We start from the raw sequence: 18386 nt of genomic DNA on the forward strand, positions 1-18386 counted from the left end.
TTTGTTAGAGATAATACAGAGCCTAAACTTTAAGTTTATTGGAATTTTTGTGTTACACCAGCTTTGTATTCAAAAGGAAAAGGAAAGGAATAGAAAGTCATCCACCCATTGTCTACATCTGCTTAATCAATGTCGGGTCAGGGTTTTCGTTAGGAATTTTCTATCTTCAGTGGTCAGTGGGTCAGAGGCAGAGTGTGGCCAAGACAGGCCATCAGTCAATCAATGTGCCACACACGGACACATGAGACATTATCCAGACCTTAATCCAATAAATAATCCAATGCTGTTCACCAACTCTCTTTGATTGAGTTTGAGCTATTTTGCAAAGAGCAATCTGTAAACATGTCAGTCTCCAGAGGTGCAAAGTTGCTGGAGAGATTTCCCCAAAAACATGTACCCAGAGCTCCAGAAAAAAGGAGGCTCTACAAAGTACTAGTTCAGATGAGCTGAATGCAATGTTTGCCACCCTTTTCTATGTAAAAAGGTTTTAATGCCATACATAAAATTTGTGACAAAAGTGTAATAATGTTGTGACTTTTGTGTTTGAATGTCACAGAAAATTCAACCCAACTTAAAGGCTGATCAATGTAATAGAAGGAAGAAAACACTCCAAGCTGAAAACCGAAAAGGCAGAGACAACTTAAAGAAATAATGGGATTAAATACATCTCTGCTTGTTTTACATTTCATATTTATTGAAAGAAGAGCATTGAGCCAATTTGTAAAAAGTAACAAAATAGCAACTATAACACATTAAGTTCAACAAACCTCAAATTCATTAAAAGAAACTTATAAATACAAATTGTTGGGTTGTTGGAATACGCCTAAAAAAAAAAAAAAAAAAAAAACTCCTTACAGGGACCATAGCATGGTGGAAATCTGCGGTAAAGTAAAAATCTGAACATCTGTGGAAAAAAAAATAATAATGGTGTAGCTGTAAAGCCAAATGTGAGCGAAAGGTTTTGTTTCTGAACAATAAGGTGCATTTCCCTTTACAAAAACAGTGAAGCGCCATGTGTCAGTGAGAAACAACAATTTGGAAAAGTGACCTTAAAACTAACCTTAATCATCTGTTTATAGAAACAATACTTTTCTTTAAGCTTAAAGGAAGATTGGGTTAAAAAAAATAAATACAGTTTATTGATTGGCTGGATAGACTATGCTATACTATTTACAGAGAGCGCTTAATATTTCACCATTGTTCACCATGACATTGCCCATATATATATATGAACCATGATAAGTACTGTAAAATAGTGTTAAATGGATAATCTGAATTAATATGGAAAAAAGGAGACTATGATATGGCTATATGGATAACAGTTGAAGAGACACATACAGACAGGTTAAAGTCTGTGCATCAAAGTGCATAATGAAAAAAGGGCCAGCACCTGGGGAACGTTAAGGCTTCTGGGACAGCTTAATAAAAGGCCCAGTGTCCCCACAAAAAAAGATTAAAAAAATAGCCATTTCACTGTAGCCCTCCCTCATTAATGCAAGGATTCACAAAAAGCAAACATCTCAATTGTTCCTCCTCATGTGTAAAGAAGCGACAGGTAAAGGATTGTGATTTCTGGCTTGGAACTGGCCCTGTGAAGATTCGCACTCGGCACACAAACACCTTAACCCACCAGTTCATGACCAATTCATCAGAATGTCTAAGCCAATTATGAGACAACATCAAACACCACTTTTGTTAGAAAGTGGAAGGCACAAGCTTAGCTTTGCAGACAGCATCCATTAGTGTGAGCCACTTGCAAAGACGAATTATGTTTCCTAGTGAAAAAACAAAACTGCTCTGGGGAAGAGGAGATGAAGAGGTTGAGAGTTTTAGAGAACTCAGACTAAAAAAAAAAAAAAAAAAAAGTAACCAATATTGACTGGGCCACAATAAAAACATAGCAATCTGGAAATAAATATTTAACAATACTCTTGGTTTCTAAAAAGGAAAGGTTTTTTGTTTTGTTTTTAAGAGGGCCTTTTTTTTTTTTTGCAAAGGACATAATTGTTTAACTCTATAAATATAATTTATATAGTTTCTTTCTTCCATCCTGTGTTCCACAGCTCATGAATTCACACAGATGTACAACCATCATCCGCAAGGCAACGGGTCTTTCATCACTTGCAGACGAATTGGTCTACAATTTTGGTGCAGACCTTGCACTTCACATAGCAGCACCAGTGGAACTTGCAGTTGCATCGCTCCACAAGGGTTGCCTTGAATTGGTCGTAACCTCGGCCGCAGCACATCAGCTCGCATCCATCCATGCCCTCTGACGTCTTGTTGCAAAGGCGCCCCACCGTGCCTATGGAGCCGGTGCTTTGGTTCTTTAAGCAGTAGTCTGGACTCTGGTCGATGTGCACCAGATCGTTGCTTGTCGGAGCGTTGAAATTGCTGTGCATTGGCACCAGTTTGCCACGCGAGTTAAGCTTCATGACTGCTGCACTGTCGTACTTCTCCTTCAGAGCGTCGCCCACCTTACGGAAGTCAGCCAGCTGCAACCAGCAGGTCTTTAAGCTGCAGGATCCAGACACACCATGGCACTTGCACGACACATCGGCAAGGTTTGACACCGCCTTAGAGGAAAAAAAAAAAAAATAATAATAATAATAATGAAAAAGTGGGTACAAGTGGTCATTCCCATTTGAAAAACCCTGCAGAAAACAAATTCAGAGTGTATTGGTGCATACTGCGCTTGAGAATGTTCTGTCTTGTTGCAACCAAAAAATTTTATATTTTTTAAATATTTTTTTTAGAACCTTTTTGTGAAATGGAAGTAAAAAAAAGATTATGTAATTTCTAACAAAATTATGACATGCGTAAGCTCTCTTTACTTTGATACTCAAATAAAATCGATTGCAACCAACAACCTTCAAAATTTAGCTAATTAGTATAAATCCGAACAAATAAGCTGTACTGTGATAATCTAAATAATTTCTTAAGGAAAATGAGAGCACAAACAAAGCATTATTAAGACCAAGGGAAACACTAGACAAGGATGAAGTTGTGTAGAATTTTAAACTCTTTTTATTTCAACTTTACCTAAGCAGGTAAATATCATTGAGACATGGAGTTTCCTATTTCAAGGCCGACTCATTTTAACCCTCTAGCTCAACGCTCAGGAAGAGCAAGGCAGATGGCATGACTGGACAACTGACAGGGTGATGGGGTGTCCCCTCAGCTCGTCAGTTCCCGCAACCACGAGAAAAACAAAAACCTTATTAAAGCACACACAGGGTCAGTGTGACCCCGCCGGGACCGCACACAGGGGTTCTAGGACTGTGGGAGTTATATAGACATTGGTACGATTGGTTATAAAATAATATCCTAAGCTATGAATATCATAATGTACTATCCAAAAATTGAATATGGCACAACTGCAAACCACCCCAAGGACAGGCAGGCATCAGGACAGGTAAGCTGCTCAGAGATCCGAGTTTCCCTCCCAGCAAAACAATGTGGTTCCACAAAGCGCTCCGCAGATGGCGAATATGAATGCTTTCCAGTCCTTTTTTCTTTTTTAGTATGCGTGTGTTTGAAAGGGGTAGAAGGGGTATGGAGAAAAAACCCCACAACCTTTATCCTCTAGGTCTCATGTCTATTGCTTTTGATACTAGTAATGGTTTTTGGATTTATCACATTAGGACCAACAATTGTAATTTGACATAAAAAGCAAAACATTTAAGAAGTATGAATACTTTTGTAAGGCACTGTACATCCCCAAAGGGTTGCACTGTATCTTGTCTCTCCAGCAATCAAAGATGCTGCTGTTGTCATAAGGGATCACTTTTCTTCTGAGGGCATCATTATTTTGTCTAAGTCTCCGAAGGTGCACAACACAAAATGTGCACTCATTTGTTTAACTTGAAAGGGAACAGTTTGGCCAAAGAGATCAAGCGCGATGCTTTCTTTGAGGTTGATTCAAGATGTTTGGAAAGGAAAAACCCCAGAGCCGTTTCCAACGACTCCCTCTCCCCATACACATCAAAGCTACGTGGGGAGTGAACAGACAGAGCTGTTAAACAGATGATCATACAGAATCTGTTTTACGGACCTGGATTGTCTCACTTCTAAAAGTCTGCTTTACTCTTTGAGAACTTTTACACTTGTTTCTTATCGGATAATGTAAAAGGTGATGCCTTACCCTCCTTCCTGCCTCATTATTGTGAAGGTTCATCTGCAATCTTGCGCTGTCGTACGAGCCTTTCGGATAGCTCTTCTCCCTCTCGCGTGCATCCACAAACTCCCTGGAGAACCTGTAGCCGTAGTTGAGGTTGTCCCCACATCCGCCCCACAGCCAGTCTCTCTGAAGATCTTTGGGACGAGCGGCCCGACTGCAGCCGCAGCTGTTGAGCTCGCCCTCTCTGCAGGCACGGCTCACTGTGTTCACCACCCCTGCTGCGCTGATGGCATAGGTGAACGCCGTTTCCCGACTGCCTGTAGATACGAAAACATAAGCATCATATCACATTTGACATACTGAGGCTGAAAGAGGAACATCTAAATGCTACTCTGTAGGTTGAATAATATTGCCTTGTAAATATTTATACTGAACTTCTCCATGCTTCGTCACAACCCAAGAACATGATGTATAGAAGTGATATCTCAACACAAAGTAGCACATCATTGATTTTTTTATTTTTTTTTCCAATTAAGAACATAAAAGGTTTGGTGTGTATGCACAGTCTGTTCCCTTTTACTCCGACACTAAAAATACTCCAGCATAACCAACTGCCTCAGAAGTTTCCTGTTTTGTAAATAGAGCCTCCTTGTGTGCACATTAGCAAGCAAATGGGCAAACAAAGCAGGTTTGGTGGTAAAACATGGTTACAAGCATTGCACATTGTATGGAGACCTGTTTGATCATCCAGAAATGGAAAGAGTACCGCACAACTGCAAACCTGGCCATCCACTTGAACTGAATGGCCAGAGCAGAAAAACATTTAGAGAATGCGCAAAGAGGTCCATGGTAGCATGAGGGAAGCTACAAAGACCCACAGCACAGGTAGAGGCATCTATGAACACAAAAACTATTAGGTGTGGATGCCATACCAAATAAGATGGCAAGAAGAAAGCCATGTTGCAATAATGTCATTAGAAGTCCAATTTGCAAGATGCCACAAACCATAAAGAGGACACAGAAGGTGCTTTAGTCAGTAGAGACTTGTTGCTGTATATGCAGTGGAAGCTGGTTCTACACAACATTAAGTAATTTCCCTTCCACTTCACAACTATGTGTTACTTTGTTTTGTTTGATCTAAACTATCCCAAGAAAATGATTTAAGATTATGGTTGAAATGTTACAAAAATACTGAAAAGTTCAAGCGGTGTGAATACTATGCAAGGCCCCGTCTCCATTTTTGGAGTGATGTCTATTCAATATTAAAGGCATCTCATTCTGATTTAAGAGTGTGTGTGGTGTTGTGAGATGTGATGTCATCTGACAGCATTCACCATACACTTAAGATTACAAAGCACTCCAGCCAAGCAACTCAGGCTCGTCATCCGACAGCATGTTGAACAGTGTAATCTGCTTTGCTGTTATTGGGATGCAGCCAGAGAGAACACAGCGCCCTCAAGTGACAGAGATCCCTCTTCACAAGCCACTCGCGTTTGAGCAAAATTAAAAGCGACAGCGACTCTTTTGCTTTGTCTTTCATGAGTGAGTGATCCTGGAGCCACCGTTCATTAACTTCCATGTTTTCTCCCCTCAACATTTCCTCTATGCAGACAAGAGGGAGATACAGAAATGTACATGGACTGTATACATCGTCACTCCAACAAAGCCACAGACAAGTACAGAAAACTAAGATAAGATAGCAGCTCAAAATGAACCAGGTGAAAAAGGAAAAACTATAAAGCTGCTTGGTAGAATGAGAAGACAAGAACTGCTGCACAATAAAAATGCACGGTTCATATACTTACTGGGCCAAATCTATAGGGATTGAGCGGTAATGACAACAACAGATGGGAGGAAAAGGGAGATGGGTCAAGAAAAAAAAAAAAGATAGAGCAAGAAAAATACACAAATATTATAAATGATAGAAAACAACCACACTGAAGAACTCCTTTGTCAAGTCTCAAAGAACGCTTTGAGGCAGATAAGATCAGAGTTCCTGGGGGATTAATTAGTTGTGAACAACTTTTAATCCACCATGAGGATATTGACCTAATAGTGGAACTGTGGACAGATGAACTCTAATCTTCCGAGCTGCTCATGCACCATAACCCCGAGCAAGCAAAGTCGCCAAAAAGAGGAAATCTGAACACAGTCTCACTCTGCTGCTCAGTTTTAAAGCTTTCACACAGACAACTGTAAAGAGGAGGACGTGTGTATCCAGCCCAAAGTGGACCAAGACAATGCTGTGGAGGACGGGAGCTGAAAGACTGGCAGCGTGTAAAGTTTTCATTTAGGACTCACTTGTGGAATAAAGGTCAGAAGTGTTCCACTAATTTAATGCAAATGAAATAAATTCTGGTTTTAGATGTTAAAACAAAATCACAATAGAAGATTAACCCTCAACATTGTATTTGGAGAGGCTAATTCAACAGTGGATCAGTTGGTTAAGGTGTTGAGATGAGCTATTTTTCAAAGACTGAAATCAAACATGCATTTATATAGGAAGACTTTTCCCAGTTTTGTGCTGGTAAATGTAGAAGATGCTGCATCTTTAAAAAAAAATGCCACGGGGCTCTTTATCAGGAAGTGAATCACTGGAAGTCAAAACTGGAAATCAGAAAAGAAAGTGCCGATTTTCATTTAGAACAAGCACATGCTAGCAGCAGGCAAGACGGAGAAATGTTTTCAAACTCATACCCCGTCATCATGGAAACCACACAAAGAAGTTGATATGATGCAGCTTTTAAAGTTGAAGGCTATCGATCTGGCAGAAGAGATCAATAGCCGCTGCACGTAAGTTCGACGTGAATAAATCCATGATTTGGCGTTGGACACGCAGGCATGCGTCCTGAATAGCAGATTTATTAAGGACACAGCCCTTTGCTGCGTCCTTGTGGAAAACCGAGAGTGGCGGAGATACCGCTGTAATACCGCCTGCTGTAATTTTCATTTCACATTTCCATCACTACTATTTTTCTTATTAATTTAATCTGACCTACTGCTTTTGGTTTACTATAGTGTATAGTCTAAGTTGTGTGCTTTTCTAAACAAATGCATCAAATTTTATATTGGGGCAGAAATTAACAACTTGGAGATGGACAAAAAGCGTTTTGTGGTTGGGTGGCAAAATCAGTTTTTTCTTTACTTGTCTAATTTGTATAAAACATTCAGGCTGTTAAAAAAATGCACAAGATAAATTGTATAAATTCTCCCACCACAAGCAATGACTGGAATCAAAACCAATACCGAATGAAATCCAAAAGCATTTTGCGACTAAAGCTGTCAAGACTGCTGTAAGTCTGCAGAGATCACAACACTGATAGTTTTATGTTAATTACACTTAGAGAGCATTTAAGTACTGATGGGGAAACTAAACCAAATGCAGTTAATCCACAAATGGGTTTAAGTTCAGCAAAAGAAAGCAAAACTAAGTTAGCAAAAACCATTTGATTCCACTCCTCATACATCTATAAGCACACACAGACACTGTAATCTCTGACAAGTTGATGTATTGGAGCATACACTCACTGCACTCCTATTATGTTTAAATACAGGCAGAAAGCAATCATTCAGACTGTGTGTATGTATATGTGTGTGTATTAGACCATCTCCCATTCATCAGGGGGAAAGCAGATTCTCTGCCTCCCTCCTGCTCCATGTCAGGGGCTGCTTTTGTGGGCCAAAGCCACATGTGATTTATCCAGCAACCTCACCCACCAACTATTCCCTTCACTCAGCTGCTGAGAATCATCAACCCCATGCATTTCACACACACACAGGCATATATGTATTAAAAAAGGAGGTCAGTTCATGAATAATGAAAAAAAGAAAAACAGAAAAGAAATCTTACTTCACACTTCTTAACTAGTAGTACTCATACTCTTTAAAAACCTCAAAACATGTTCAACAGACCAACACAATAGGGTGTTAAATTATAACACCCTATTAATAAAATAATAATAATAATAAAATTATCCATGGTTTTCAGCTTTTTTTTTTTAATTACTGAAATCTTCGAAGTGTGGCCTACTTTTGTGCTCAGCCATTTTTTATTCAAATGTCCCTTCGTTAAATGTAATGTAACCAAACGCCATCGAAAGTTGCCTATTTCGCTGAGCATATAGTCCACCTGTTTATAATGTAATCTCAATATAGTTACAGTTGCTCTGCCATGTCCTCTAAAGACATTTGTGTCTTTAGAGGACATCAGTGAGCATGTCCCCTAAACAAAGACACAAACAAGAGGGAACAAGGGTAAAGTTCTAGAAAAATTCTGGAGAGTGAGTTTATCAAAAATGTCCAAAGGTTGTAACATTTCTGTCGGCACTTTAACTCCGGAGGAGGTGCAAAGAGACATAGTTCTCAGGAATGAGAATCAGTTGACGAGGCAAATATTAGTTGTAATCTCCAAAAATATGACCTTTGCTGTGGGTGTAAGAAAGGTATGTTTAAAAGTAGGCACCACAAGGTTATGTTAACAGTCTGGTGCACACCATGTCGGAGACACTATAAATATATAGAAAAATGTGCTCGGGTCAGATGACTTAAAGTTGTAGCATTTTTTTTGCTTGAATGTAAAACAATGTGTGCGTGTTAGAAAATGAACTCTCGTACCTCCATGTTGGCAGGAGTATCATGCTGAAGGGATAAAAAACCAAAGCCAGATATTCCCTTTCTATTGGTACATCATATCAAAGAATATTCATGTGTCAGAATGTTAGGCAAAGTTCAGACTTTAATCCAATCGAGACTGTGACAGAACTTTAAAATTACTCACGGGTCTCAACACAATCTGCTGAGGTTGAGCTACTTATTAAAGTTAGTAAATAGGTACCCCCAAATATTTAGGGCTTTAGTTGTAGCTCAAAGTTTTTCTATAAAGTATTCAAGGGAGCTGGGGGGAAAAAAAAAAAAAAAAAAAAAAAAGAACACCACACTTCCGATTTCTATCAGTAAAATGTTATAAAATTCAATTACCTTTACGCTTCATAATTATTATACTGTTTCTTTTAGTCCACCACATAAAAATACAAGAAAATGCATTGAAGTTTGTGGATGTGGCGTGACAAAATACCAAAAAGTTCAAAGTGTATGAATGTTTTTTTTTTTTGTTTGTTTTTTTATTTTGCAAGGCACTGTGAGCTCATATATACATCACTCTGGTGAGTAGCTACAGCTGGAACTAAATCTGTCCAGTTTGTCTTCATGCATGCATTTCCTGTGTTTTCCTTGTTGTTTAACAGTCAAAGAATTTCTTACCTATTTGCATGACGCGTCCGAAAACAGAGGCGTTGTCCACCGTGCTGCAGTTCCAGCGCCGGTGCCTGAACTGGTACTGGCATTCTCGAATCCCCATTTTGGCACCTTCGCCAATAAACTGCATGTGGTCCTGGTAAAGCTGGCACAGTTTCTTTTGGCCCTGAGACAGACCCACCAGCTGGCTGCACAGAGGCTGGGCCCCGATGATGTAGGCCTCTGGGATCAGTAAAGGGTTCATGGCCAAAGACCTGGGGGTGGTGGGACACACAGTGCAGTGTTTTCACTCAAGTGCCACTGAAACAGATGTATGGCGGTTTCACAGGCCAAGGCCGTGATCAGCAGTTGATTTCACTTGATTGGCTTTGAGAAAGGTATATAAATCATTGCAATGAGAGGCATTTAGTCAGTGCCACAAGTAAAATCTCTTCATGCGAGCTCAAGCACTACGCTCTGAAAACATTTAGAGGGTAATGAGAGCAAAAACTATTCAGAATGTAATTGAAAACAACATCGCGATAAATGCTCTGATGTATTCGTCTTGAATCTAACAAAATTATAAGCCTGTCCCCAATCATGCATCAAGAGAATGTTGCTTCAGTTTTAGTTTTAAAGTCTTAGTTTTAAAGCTTTTACTTAACAGGAAAGAAAAAAAAAAAGCAGATTACTGACATCAAAAGTACTTAAACTAAATAATTCTCAAACCCTCATTGTGTCTAAAATTATGAGCCTTCAGGGTTTGCACAATTTTTGGGTGCCAAATATGGAACTTCATTTAAATTAAGTGCTGTATTCAGAAAATTAAAAAAAAGAAGCAGATGTTGACTGTACCCAAGAAGATAGCAAGAACCAATGTAAAGCAGCAGAAAGAGGAACACCAGTGTGAGCATCTGGTTCCAGGCCACAGGACAATTAGAGCCGCCCATCTCTGAGACCCCAGAGAGACACAATTAGCCCCCAGTGTAACCTGATCAACTGAGGAAACTCACCACCGAGGGAACACGGGAATGAATACACCGATACATGCACACTAAGGCACCATAGCAGGGGGAAGAAAGGAAAAAAAAAATCATTGCAGCTTCTCAGCACTCAAACACACATGCAGATTGATGCTCTGTCAACATCCACCCTTAAATCATTCACACCTGTGAGTTCTCTCTAAAAGGAAACAGAAAGACACACAGACTTCTTTTTTTTTTGCCTCCTTGTCAACTCTGTAAAAAAATCCCTGGTAGTGAAAGAGTCTTCAGGAAGGTTTGTAATCGGACTCAGTATTTGAACTTTAATGTCGCTGCTCGCCGAGTCGGGTCCATTAGTTTAGTTTCTTTTTTTTTTTTTTTTTTTACCAATTAATTCCATAATGGGCTCCCATTGTGCAAACCATTTGCTTTGATCTGGCTATTTCTCTTTTTCCACATTAAAAAAAGTCTTATTTAATAAATTACATTTCAGATTTCAATGTTATAGTGGTAATAAACTGAAATGTTCTCAAAAGTGTTTAGATGAAAACTTTTATTTTCTCAATAAAATTTCTTATGTCGGTGTTAAACAGCACAGCAGTGTGTGAAAAGTTCCTTGTGGAGATTTATCTCAACTGGAACAAATGTGCACATGCATATTCCTATTTATATTATACATTTGAGGACTAAATTCTAAACCACAGCATTTAATGCGACTGAAATATTCATTTTTTCTGGTTTGGCAAAATGTTTAAAAATTGCAGGGAAATTGTATTTCTGGGAAGCTATGTGCAACAGTCAGCAGGTTGTACAATGTAGCTGAGCAAGTTTGGGGAATAAAAACACACACAGACCTCGGGCTGCCTTTCAAACCAAGCAAAGAAAAACATCTAATTTTTAAATAGAAATTTCCCCCATCGTGTTTTTATTTTTTTCTTTTAAGCTTTTTAAACAAGTTTGAGATTCAAATAAAAATTGATCGAATGGACAACACTGACGAAGTAAGACAAAGTGAAATCTCGTAGAAGCAGAAATGTCTACATACCACCATGAGTTGGCCTCCACGACCACCTGCATGAGGAGAGTGAGGAGTGTGAGGGCAAAGACACAGTGCCTGGAGTCCAGCAAGCTGCCACAGGGCCAGCAAACTGGCCGACAAACCCAACCTAGCCTCATGTTCATACTGCCAGAGATCTGCAAAAGAACAGAAAGTGAATTTGTTTGGTTGTTTTTGCTTGTTCTGCTCATTTTGCATGTTTCAGAATAAAAACAAAAAAACAAAAACGTGCATGTCAAGTAACAATTTTAGCTAAATTTGCTTATGTGCAGCACAGATGCGAAAGTGATGAGAGCCAGGGGGTCATCAGCGCTTGCACTGCAGAGCCAGAAAAGTCAGTGAGTGTGAATCAGAGAAGACTGACAGGCATGCAGTCAGAGATGAAACAATGGTCATGAAACCCCAGACACATTCCGGAGAGCAGCCAGGAAAGGCCTAAAGTTAGATTTTATAGAGATACATTTTAGTGTACAAATTGTTCAGATGAGATTTCTAAAACCAACATGCTCAGACTAAAAACAAAATAAATTAAAAAAGAGTTTCTATGTATAACCGTCATCAAATCTATCATCAGTTTCTATGACTGTATTATGAGGGAAGTTTTTCATGTTGATTTTGAAAAGTGAGAACAATTTTTTTTTTAATCAGTTTTAATTTGAAGAAATTTATTTGAACTTTTAAAATTTCTATATTAAAAATATATAATAGCTCCTAGACAGTTTCAGTAGGAAGTACAGCTAATCTAAAGAATATTAAGGTCGTCATTCTGCGAAAAGTTTAACCCAATTTCAATTCTCGGTCATTGAATTTCTGGCAAACAGGAGCCCCTTGGCCAAGATAACTCACATTTAAAGGGGAATTGGGGGGAGAAACGAGCTCTATTGTTGAACGAGTGCGTGGTATTGGTGCAGTTTGACGCAGGCAGAAAATGAGTCTAAATAATTGCCCCTTATTTTGCAAACCAAGCAGCCGTGCCAGTCTTGAGGCTCTGTGTGAATTTTGGGATTGAGTTGTGATTTGCCACACGTTCCTTTTATTTTTCAGGGTTGATTCAGGGAGAGACACAAGACAATCGAAAACTCAAAAAAAAAAAAAAAAAAATCTGGAAGTTCAGCAGAACAAAGCAAAAAGCATAAGCAGCATGACGCTTTATCCATAAAAAAAAAAAGCCAACTTCCCCCGGCACGCATGTAAAAATGACTCACGCACGCAACGCACATGCATCAGCGTGTGCTTGGACGTTTTGCGTGCAGCCTGGTAATAATAATAATAATAATAATAATTTGTGAGCTTGTTCTTTGTGCTTTTTCAACGTCATTTAAAAAGCAGTGATTGTTCAGAAACAAGAGGCCTTGCGTAGATTTTAAAGTAGTAGGTAGAGTTTTTCATGCCCTAAACGAAGCTGGTCTGAAAATAAATTAAGTAGATATCCCTTATAATTATCTTCATTTAAAACTTTACAATTACGAACGAAAAACGTAACGTTTGAGACAGTAAAAAAGTAGTAATCTTTTATTTGAACATTAATATACATTTCATTGCAGTTAGCTAAAATTATTAGAATTATGCCCCGCCGTCATAAGGTGTGTAAATCCATGCGCCCAGTGACCCCTGGAAGCGATTTGACCCGAGCAAAGGTTTCCTAGGACCTGGCCAGATGACTAATGACTGCGCTGCGATTTTTTGTCGGAGCAAGAGGTATCCAACTGAAGAAATTTCCGCATGAGAACAAAAAATACTGTCATGGAGAAGAATCCCCATAAACAGTTGCTTTCTTGAGAAAACGGGGGCAATTTATCACTGCTGAAGAAAATGAGGGCCCTTATCGGAACCGAGGAGTTAATTGGGACGGAAATTCTGTCGATATTTTGGGAAACTTGGAAAGTTAATTTAAGCTACTTTTCCTCCTCCTCTCTATCACAAAAAAAGAAAACATTTAATTCTAAGTTCTTACAATAAGAACTTGCATCTCATCATGGAGTTTTTTACGGAAAACGAAAGGTAGCCATGGAAAGGAAAAAAAAAAAAACATTCAGTAAAGTTTCACAAATGTACCGTTTAGGGTTAAAATTTAAAGCATACATTTCAACACACACAAATTAATGAAGAAGTTTCTCCTCCTTGATGCTTCTTAAAAACCAGGAGAGGGAGCCAGGTGCAAGGATTTGATTTTGGAAAAAGCACGAAGTGACATTTCAGGCTTAGAAAACTTTTGAAGACATCATTCACGTACAGTTGTCACAAATGAGTTGTGGGTGACATTTGCTCAATTTCGTTTTTATTATTATTATTATTATTATTATTATTATTTTGCACTCCGGTAGCAGTCCCAGCAAGTTGGAGTGTGTTGTTTTTTTTTCAAAGCATGTTTCACACACACACACACACACACACACACGACATCTGTCAAGAACTTACATCAACATTCTCATTCAGGAACCAAACAGGACGATTAAAACAAACACTGACTCGTGTATAAATTGAGTCAAGCGGGACTAGATATACTCACCAGGGAGAATAGCGCTTTAGAAGTAGTAATCCACTATCTGCAGACGATATCGATGAAATAATCCCAGATCTGGCCAGGTGGATTTCAGGTTACTGGAGGCAAACTTCGCTTTTTATATCCGGATCTCTTGGAAAAGTGCTTGATGAGGCCGAGAGTTCTTCTGTTTTCGAGTTTTTAGTGTGCAGGATCGCCCCACAAGTGTATCAAAAGCGTTCCGTGCGCTTATAGCAGCTTAAAAGTCTGGTGAAAACAGTTCAATGCACGAAAAAAAAAATGCATGTATCTATATATATATATATAAAACAGTGAAAGGAAATTACTTCCTTTTACTTACTTTTACAAATTATGCGGCAGAGATTACTAAATAAAAGCCAAAGTGCTACTGGTAGATTGTCCTACTTTGTCGATTTACGTCTGGAGTGAAGCCACTCACTTATTAAACCTCATCTATATCAGAAACAAACAAACAAACAAAAAAAAAACAATCGAAAAAAAAGAGAAAAAAAAAACATTTCATGCACATGGGATCCAGCCGCTTCAGCCGCTCAAGTCATAGCGCTCTTTACCTGCAGAAAGATCCACACGGTGATCCTCGCCACACACGACTTGTCAATTTACCTTCCATTCCGCAGTGCACTTATAATTCCCTCAGCCTGAGTCAAAAGTTTGCACACGAGAAAAAAATAAATAAATAAGTCCACCGCTGAACAAGTTGCTGGGGTAAAAAGGAAAAGGACAGAAAAAAATAATAATAATAAAAGGTCGAATCCAGGCTGTATGCTCCAAAGAAAGAGAGACAACTTTCCCCTATCTTCCAAACGGTGCGGCTTGGCGAGCGAGCGCGCGCGGTGCCAAGAGGACAGAGCGTGTGAAACAGCGGCGTCTTTAGCTGGCTCCGTGTGCTTTGTGCTCCCACGCTCTATGTGTGCGTCTGGTTACGTTCAAGTGCAGAAAACTAGCCCTCCCTCTCTCCCCTGCTCTCTCTCCCCCTTTTCGCTTCTCTCTCACCTGCTCCAGTTGCCTCCTCTCCCGTACTTGCACGGATGCGCTGCTCGACAAGAAAAGAAAGAGAAATTCTTCAAAGCGCATGCGCTTCACATCTATACCTATCGCTTTCTTCCAACGACTAGCTTTTTAAGAAGCAAAGAATTTCAGCAAAGGTAAAGTTGCGCAGGGAGGGTGGGCAGAGAGAGAAAGAGGGGGAACAGAAAGGAGGGCGGAAAAGGCTGTAACAAAACAAGCGTCTCTATTACCTAAAATAAACTTATAAAGCACCCGCGGCTATTAGCCCATCCATACCAGGGCAGAGTCGGAGATTTTCACCGGCTGTGTATCAGGTTACCGCTCCAACACAATCAAGACAAGTAGATCCACACCGTGCGCTGCTTACACAAGCCAATCTCATCACCTGGAGGCCTGAGTGCTTTACGGCCCTTGCGGTAGGCCTAATTATTATTTTTATGGCACTCTATCTGAAAACAGGCTGCCGAAATCTAGACGCTTCCAGGTCGATATTTTTCAATCAGGCCGACGCCGACAGTTGGGGCAAAGTGGGTAATAGTTTCACACAGGAAGTCTACGAATCGGCCGTGCTCGCTGAAGGCACCTCTGATGTAAATTCCGCCCGAAAAGGATTCCATATGGAAAGAGAAAAAAAAATTAGATACAACAACCTCCATTTATTGTCCATTTATTTCTTAGTATTTAATCTCCATTTATTGAAAATTGTCATGTCTGTGCTGTGATTCTCGTGTTTAATATAAAAAGTTATCTTCATAATAGTTTTGTTTCTGTGAAGTTCTTGACGTGGCTCTGCTGTACAGAGAGGTTTTCTGCTGGGTTGCACAGACACCACACAGTGTTGGTGTCTGCCTGCACACCATCACTTTACTTCAGGTGATACGCAGGTGCATCTGAATAAATAAGAGTATGATTGAAAGTTAATTTATGTCTGAGAAATAGCAATAAAAGAAATATGAAACTCACTAGACTGATACGTCAATCATTTATTTCTGTCAGTTTTTATGAACATGGTTTACAGATGATGAAAATCCAAAATTTCAATTTCTTGTAAAATTCAAAATGTTGTGTGTGTGTATATATATATATATATATATACTTAAAAAATGCCAAGTTTGTAGCCAAAGTTATTTTAATAGTAGCCTTGTGCTTGTCTGCATTGTTAGATTTTAAGTCTAGATTGGACAATACTCAGCAGAATCTCTGTTAGGTTGAGATGAGTGGAATTGGTGGTGCTGACTTTGGACTTCATAAAACACAGTGGACCAACATCAGGAGATTTCACAGCTCCCCATATCACCACGGACTGAGGAATCTTCATACTGGTTCTCAGGCAGCTGAGATTTTCTGCCGCTCCTCTACCCCTCCAGACCCTGGCACTTTAAACTCCCAAATTAAATGCAACATTGTCTTTCATTTGAAAAGATGTTTTAGTCAGACCCTTGTCTGAGCGTGGTGCTTCATTCATCCATAGTCCACATTTTGTGAATCTTTCCCAAATGGATATAGTGGATTTATTTCAGAAGCTTCTCAAGGCTGCAGTTACCGCTGTTGCTTGTTTTTCTACCATCTGTTTTTATTTCTCTAACCTTTCCTTGTTTGGACATAACACACAGTTAACAGGTTAATTTCTTACTATTTATCTTCTGTGGTGTTGCTTTCTTGACTGTTGTGCCAATGCTTGTCTCAGGGACAAGTGGTAGGTCAGCTGCCTTCCCCATGACTATAAGCCATAGCCCCATACAGCACATCATTTATTTATTACAAATCTTTTTACGTTTTTTTTTTTTTTTTTGTCACTATACCATATTCTAATTTTATTAGAAACAAACATTCTGCCTTTAATAGCCAATAAATTAGATTTCTTGAAATGAATTACTGAAATAAAACTACTCTTAATAATATTCAAATTTATTGAGACGGAGGTGGAAGGATACATATTTTTCAATAGATTTTGTATCAAATGGTGTTAGATCAGCAGTAGGAGGGGTAGAGTACCTTATGCTGCTAAGCTTCAAAAACATGTTGATTTCATTTTCCACCTGCTCAAACTGCCAAAGACTGGTTTTATTGACAATGGTGTTATTGTGCTTAATTGGCCAGCAAACCCACCTGACCCCATAGAGATTCTATAGAGGAGTGCCAAAAGGAAGATGAGACACAATCCCAAACAATACACATGACCTGAAGGCACCTATCAAGCACTGAGAACAGCAGAACTGCAAGAAAACCTGATAAGTATGATAAAATGCCATAATCATTCATTATGGTGACAGATGATGCACATTTTTTTTTTACAAATCCATTAAAAAACAAATCTGTAACAAATATAAAAAGAAAACCTGCTGCGACAAAATGATTACACAAATGTCCACAGCCTAAACTTTTACACGTCTTTAAGTTATGCACCTGTCAAACTCTTTTCTATTTTGCCATGCTTGCTCATGCTTTAAAAAAAAAAAAAAAAAAAGTATGACGTGGAATTATTTTGTGGAACATCAAATTCTGTCATGTTTTGATGAATGTTTGTTGCCTTTCATGCACTTCCACTGTTAAACGTGCATGTATACTGAGAACAATGGAGTGACACAAAGAGGTTCTTGCGTGTCACGACTGGGCACATTATTAATTCATGACGTTGCTGTCTTGTTTTTTTTTGTTTTTTTCACATTAAAGGGTCAGCTGCTTTATGAGTGACTCCAAGTTGCTCAATAATGATTTGCCATGTTATTCAGAAAGCAAGTGATGGCTTGTCTCCAGGTTAGCCGAACATCTGCATGATGCGGTGATGTCTTTCAGTCATTGTTGTGATATTCATGTCCCAGATACCTTATTCCATGCCATGCACAGGTGTATTTTACAAGACTTTTGTTGGACATAGTAAATATCTGTAGAAACTTTGATATGTTCAAATAATTTATGACATTGAGGCTCAGCTGGTGATCAGACAGCATGTTACAATGCTAAATGCAAAATAAGTTGATCTGCAGGCAGCTAAAAAAAACAAAAAAACAGAATTTAATGGGTTTTTGAGATGCTTACTAATGTTACTAATTTTAAATATAGGCTCTTTAAATTAATGTGGAAATAATGCATAATTTTTTAAATCAAAATTTACCCAAGTGCATGATTTCTTTTATCATTTTATTAATGTTCCATATACAGTTTCGACAAAATAGTGGGTTGCATGTCAAAAAGGTAATGTTAAAAACCTGTCACTATAGATTTGCTGCAAAGAGTAAGTACCACTTTCTGCTCCTGTGAGTGAAAATGATCAATGTTGCTTTTCCAGATTTGCCAACTGGAAAAGCAACAGATTTTTCACAAAGAACCTAAGAACGATCTCTACAGAACAGAAACTTTATTAGCATTTGAAATTTAGCATAAAGTGCTTTCAAACCTCCATGACTCCATAGTTTTGGTTCCAGCCATGTTGGATGCTAGGGGGCCATGACTGCATCAGAG

At 38.9% G+C, this 18386-nt stretch overlaps 1 protein-coding gene across 4 annotated transcripts; it reads right to left on the bottom strand.

Moving 5' to 3' along the window:
- Window positions 1-673: 673 nt before the first annotated feature.
- On the bottom strand, window positions 674-15460 carry wnt5a (wingless-type MMTV integration site family, member 5a). 4 transcript variants are annotated; one of them, XM_016680118.1, is made up of 6 exons: window positions 14910-15460; window positions 13902-14616; window positions 11381-11529; window positions 9380-9627; window positions 4145-4437; window positions 674-2576 (listed from the first exon to the last, which is right to left on the bottom strand). In XM_016680118.1, the coding sequence occupies exons 3-6, from the start codon at window positions 11515-11517 to the stop codon at window positions 2118-2120; spliced, it is 1137 nt and encodes a 378-aa protein (XP_016535604.1). In that variant the 5' UTR covers window positions 11518-11529; window positions 13902-14616; window positions 14910-15460; the 3' UTR covers window positions 674-2117. The 4 variants fall into 4 exon arrangements, with proteins under 4 accessions (XP_016535604.1, XP_007568987.1, XP_007568986.1 ...); XM_007568925.2 differs by having other exon boundaries at window positions 13902-14141; window positions 14468-15460; XM_007568924.2 differs by having other exon boundaries at window positions 13902-15460.
- Window positions 15461-18386: the final 2926 nt, after the last annotated feature.

Source organism: Poecilia formosa, unplaced genomic scaffold (assembly GCF_000485575.1).
Source record: "Poecilia formosa unplaced genomic scaffold, Poecilia_formosa-5.1.2 Scaffold232, whole genome shotgun sequence".
Taxonomy (NCBI): domain Eukaryota; kingdom Metazoa; phylum Chordata; class Actinopteri; order Cyprinodontiformes; family Poeciliidae; genus Poecilia; species Poecilia formosa.

Excerpts from the sequence above, each read along its gene's own strand:
- wnt5a (XM_016680118.1), bottom strand. The coding sequence starts at position 11,517 with ATGAACATGAGGCTAGGTTGGGTTTGTCGGCCAGTTTGCTGGCCCTGT. Across the intron at positions 4,438-9,379 it reads CGGACGCGTCATGCAAATAG|GCAGTCGGGAAACGGCGTTC; the intron begins GTAAGAAATTCT and ends TCGTATCTACAG. Across the intron at positions 2,577-4,144 it reads ATAATGAGGCAGGAAGGAGG|GCGGTGTCAAACCTTGCCGA; the intron begins GTAAGGCATCAC and ends TTTTCCTCTAAG.